Source organism: Borostomias antarcticus (genome assembly GCF_949987555.1).
Source record: "Borostomias antarcticus genome assembly, chromosome: 9".
Classification (NCBI taxonomy): domain Eukaryota; kingdom Metazoa; phylum Chordata; class Actinopteri; order Stomiiformes; family Stomiidae; genus Borostomias; species Borostomias antarcticus.
This window is the reverse complement of record NC_140242.1, coordinates 30584721-30589720: the sequence shown is the minus strand read 5'-3', so window position 1 is coordinate 30589720 and position 5000 is coordinate 30584721. Positions and strand designations below refer to the sequence as shown.

The 5000-nt window shown below is 59.9% G+C and overlaps 1 protein-coding gene across 1 annotated transcript in view; it reads left to right on the top strand.

The window, feature by feature from the left end:
* The window catches only part of dip2a (disco-interacting protein 2 homolog A), a gene marked incomplete at its 5' end in the record, with an annotated part of 134772 nt that overhangs the window by 75555 nt on the left and 54217 nt on the right, over positions 1-5000 (top strand). The window contains one exon of the mRNA XM_084442996.1: positions 961-1215. Within this exon, the coding sequence (XP_084299122.1) occupies positions 961-1215 (255 nt within the window). The remainder of the gene's footprint in view (positions 1-960; positions 1216-5000) is intronic.

Here is a 5000-nt window from a genome sequence, read left to right as displayed (position 1 = left end):
AGGGTTAGGGTTAGTGAGGTTCTAGTGAACCATGTAGGCGTGTGTGGACTAGGGTTAGGGTTAGTGAGGTTCTAGTGAACCATGTAGGCGTGTGTGGACTAGGGTTAGGGTTAGTGAGGTTCTAGTGAACCATGTAGGCGTGTGTGGACTAGGGTTAGGGTTAGTGAGGTTCTAGTGAACCATGTAGGCGTGTGTGGACTAGGGTTAGGGTTAGTGAGGTTCTAGTGAACCATGTAGGCGTGTGTGGACTAGGGTTAGGGTTAGTGAGGTTCTAGTGAACCATGTAGGCGTGTGTGGACTAGGGTTAGGGTTAGTGAGGTTCTAGTGAACCATGTAGGCGTGTGTGGACTAGGGTTAGGGTTAGTGAGGTTCTAGTGAACCATGTAGGCGTGTGTGGACTAGGGTTAGGGTTAGTGAGGTTCTAGTGAACCATGTAGGCGTGTGTGGACTAGGGTTAGGGTTAGTGAGGTTCTAGTGAACCATGTAGGCGTGTGTGGACTAGGGTTAGGGTTAGTGAGGTTCTAGTGAACCATGTAGGCGTGTGTGGACTAGGGTTAGGGTTAGTGAAGTTCTAGTGAACCATGTAGGCGTGTGTGGACTAGGGTTAGGGTTAGTGAGGTTCTAGTGAACCATGTAGGCGTGTGTGGACTAGGGTTAGGGTTAGTGAGGTTCTAGTGAACCATGTAGGCGTGTGTGGACTAGGGTTAGGGTTAGTGAGGTTCTAGTGAACCATGTAGGCGTGTGTGGACTAGGGTTAGGGTTAGTGAGGTTCTAGTGAACCATGTAGGCGTGTGTGGACTAGGGTTAGGGTTAGTGAGGTTCTAGTGAACCATGTAGGCGTGTGTGGACTGGGATACATCAGACGCGTCCTTGGGATGTTGTGGCCCTGTTTCTGTCCTGTCCATGTTCTGACCTTGACCCCTTGACCCTGACCCTACTGCCTGTATCTTGACCACACAGACACCTCCTCTGCGTCGGAGGACGAGGGCTCACTGCGGCGCCAGGGACGTCTCCACGCCGCCTCCACGCCCTACCAGGGCTCCGCCCCCCCCACGGTGGAGCACTGGTTTAACCGCGTCATCCAGGCCTCCTCCTCCACATCATCCTCCGCGTCATCCACCTCATCCCACCCCGGAGGAGGAGGGCGAGCCGCCATCGCCAACGCCAACGCCGCCGCCACAGCTCTGGCCGACCTCATGGCACACACCCAGCTAGGTCAGTGACCAATCACACGCCTCCGCCTTCACATGTGACCAATCACACACCTCCACCTTCACACCCAGCTAGGTCAGTGACCAATCACACGCCTCCGCCTTCACATGTGACCAATCACACACCTCCACCTTCACACCCAGCTAGGTCAGTGACCAATCACACACCTCCACCTTCACACCCAGCTAGGTCAGTGACCAATCACACGCCTCCGCCTTCACATGTGACTAATCACACACCTCCACCTTCACACCCAGCTAGGTCAGTGACCAATCACACACCTCCACCTTCACATGGCGTTACACTGATACGGACGGGCCTGAATGTGTGATATTTTTTCAAATGTGCATTCATATTTATACTCTACTATACTAAGGTTGGTTAGGAAGACTCTAGTCAGTTGTTTTTCACACGTGGTGCTCCAAGCTCACCAGTCTGACTGCTTCTGTGTTTGTGTGAGATTGTTTTGTCTGTCTCGCCCATTATGTCCTGTAAAAGCCTCTCCTACCAGCGATAACATCCAACAGAAAGCCAGACACTCAGACCCTGCTTCCCTCTCTCTGAGGTTAGACTCTGTGGTTGATGGGGCGATAGCAGAGTGGATGATGCTGGTGGTTGTGGAGCCAAGCTCTCCGTCATCCACCAGATAGGACTCCCGTATTCCGTAGCCTCTCGTCCACTGAGGCCTGTAGCTTTAAACCCAGGCTGGCTGCTGTTGCCAAGGCCGCGTCCTTATCCCCCGCTCTCTGATTGGCTGTCGCGTCGCGGGCCGAGTTTGTCGGGGGGCTGGACAGAAAGACGGAGCGCGTCCGTGTGAGGACGTCTCGGGAGCGCTGGGGCATTCTCCCCGTCTCCTGACATATTTATGTTTGTCCAGTTAATGAGATGAGGCTGAGTAGTCAGTCTGCCTCCCTCTCCTCCCCTCTCTCCCCTCCTCTCTCTCCCTCCTCTCTGCTTCTCCCTCTGCTCCCCTCTCTCCCCTCCTCTCTCTCCCTCCTCTCTGCTTCTCCCTCTGCTCCCCTCTCTCCCCTCCTCTCTCTCCCTCCTCTCTGCTTCTCCCTCTGCTCCCCTCTCTCCCCTCCTCTCTCTCCCTCCTCTCTGCTTCTCCCTCTGCTCCCCTCTCTCCCCTCCTCTCTCTCCCTCCTCTCTGCTTCTCCCTCTGCTCCCCTCTCTCCCCTCCTCTCTCTCCCTCCTCTCTGCTTCGCCCTCTCCTCCCCTCTCTCCCCTCCCCTCTCTCCCCTCCTCTCTCTCCCTCCTCTCTGCTTCTCCCTCTCCTCCCCTCCTCTCTCTCCCTCCTCTCTGCTTCTCCCTCTCCTCCCCTCTCTCCCCTCCTCTCTCTCCCTCCTCTCTGCTTCTCCCCCTCCTCCCCTCTCTCCCCTCCTCTCTCTCCCTCCTCTCTGCTTCTCCCTCTCCTCCCCTCTCTCCCCTCCTCTCTCTCCCTCCTCTCTCTCCCTCCTCTCTGCTTCTCCCTCTCCTCCCCTCTCTCCCCTCCTCTCTCTCCCTCCTCTCTGCTTCTCCCTCTCCTCCTCTCTCTCCCCTCCTCTCTCTCCCTCCTCTCTGCTTCTCCCTCTCCTCCCCTCTCTCCCCTCCTCTCTCTCCCTCCTCTCTGCTTCTCCCTCTGCTCCCCTCTCTCCCCTCCTCTCTCTCCCTCCTCTCTGCTTCTCCCTCGCCTCCCCTCTCTCCCCTCCTCTCTCTCCCTCCTCTCTGCTTCTCCCTCTGCTCCCCTCTCTCCCCTCCTCTCTCTCCCTCCTCTCTGCTTCTCCCTCTCCTCCCCTCTCTCCCCTCCTCTCTGCTTCTCTCTCTCCTCCCATCTCTCCCCTCCTCTCTCTCCCTCCTCTCTGCTTCTCCCTCTCCTCCCCTCTCTCCCCTCCCCTCTCTCCCCTCCTCTCTCTCCCTCCTCTCTGCTTCTCCCTCTCCTCCCCTCCTCTCTCTCCCTCCTCTCTGCTTCTCCCTCTCCTCCTCTCTCTCCCCTCCTCTCTCTCCCTCCTCTCTGCTTCTCCCTCTCCTCCTCTCTCTCCCCTCCTCTCTCTCCCTCCTCTCTGCTTCTCCCTCTCCTCCCCTCTCTCCCCTCCTCTCTCTCCCTCCTCTCTGCTTCTCCCTCTGCTCCCCTCTCTCCCCTCCTCTCTCTCCCTCCTCTCTGCTTCTCCCTCTCCTCCCCTCTCTCCCCTCCTCTCTCTCCCTCCTCTCTGCTTCTCCCTCTGCTCCCCTCTCTCCCCTCCTCTCTCTCCCTCTGCTCCCCTCTCTCCCCTCCTCTCTCTCCCTCCTCTCTGCTTCTCCCTCTCCTCCCCTCTCTCCCCTCCTCTCTCTCCCTCCTCTCTGCTTCTCCCTCTCCTCCCCTCTCTCCCCTCCTCTCTCTCCCTCCTCTCTGCTTCTCCCTCTCCTCCTCTCTCTCCCTCCTCTCTGCTTCTCCCTCTCCTCCCCTCTCTCCCCTCCTCTCTCTCCCTCCTCTCTGCTTCTCCCTCTCCTCCCCTCTCTCCCCTCCTCTCTCTCCCTCCTCTCTCTCCCTCCTCTCTGCTTCTCCCTCTCCTCCCCTCTCTCCCCTCCTCTCTCTCCCTCCTCTCTGCTTCTCCCTCTCCTCCCCTCTCTCCCCTCCCCTCTCTCCCCTCCTCTCTCTCCCCTCCTCTCTCCCCTCCTCTCTCTCCCTCCTCTCTGCTTCTCTCTCTCCTCCCATCTCCCCCCTCCTCTCTGTTTCTCTCTCTACCTGTTCTCTCTACTTCTCTCCCTCTGCTTCTCTCTACCTCCCTCTCTGTACCCCCCCCCCCTCCCCCCTCCGTTCCTCCCTCTCTCTACCCCTCCTTGTCCATCCCAGCGGTCAGGGCTGCTCTGGGAGCTCATCCCCAGGGTCAGGGCTGCTCTGGGACCTCATCCCCAGGGTCAGGGCTGCTCTGGGACCTCATCCCCAGGGTCAGGGCTGCTCTGGGAGCTCATCCCCAGGGTCAGGGCTGCTCTGGGAGCTCATCCCCAGGGTCAGGGCTGCTCTGGGACCTCATCCCCAGGGTCAGGACTGCTCTGGGACCTCATCCCCAGGGTCAGGGCTGCTCTGGGACCTCATCCCCAGGGTCAGGGCTGCTCTGGGAGCTCATCCCCAGGGTCAGGGCTGCTCTGGGAGCTCATCCCCAGGGTCAGGGCTGCTCTGGGACCTCATCCCCAGGGTCAGGACTGCTCTGGGAGCTCATCCCCAGGGTCAGGGCTGCTCTGGGACCTCATCCCCAGGGTCAGGGCTGCTCTGGGACCTCATCCCCAGGGTCAGGACTGCTCTGGGAGCTCATCCCCAGGGTCAGGGCTGCTCTGGGAGCTCATCCCCAGGGTCAGGACTGCTCTGGGAGCTCATCCCCAGGGTCAGGGCTGCTCTGGGACCTCATCCCCAGGGTCAGGACTGCTCTGGGAGCTCATCCCCAGGGTCAGGGCTGCTCTGGGACCTCATCCCCAGGGTCAGGGCTGCTCTGGGACCTCATCCCCAGGGTCAGGGCTGCTCTGGGACCTCATCCCCAGGGTCAGGGCTGCTCTGGGAGCTCATCCCCAGGGTCAGGGCTGCTCTGGGACCTCATCCCCAGGGTCAGGGCTGCTCTGGGACCTCATCCCCAGGGTCAGGGCTGCTCTGGGACCTCATCCCCAGGGTCAGGGCTGCTCTGGGACCTCATCCCCAGGGTCAGGACTGCTCTAGGAGGTGGATGCTGCCCTCTCCCTCTCCGCCTGGCCTGGCCCCTGTCAGGGCATAGAGCAGCCTCTAGCTGGGGGTGATAACAGTGTCGCCGCCCTGCTGGCGAGCCTAGAGGAGGACACTGAGG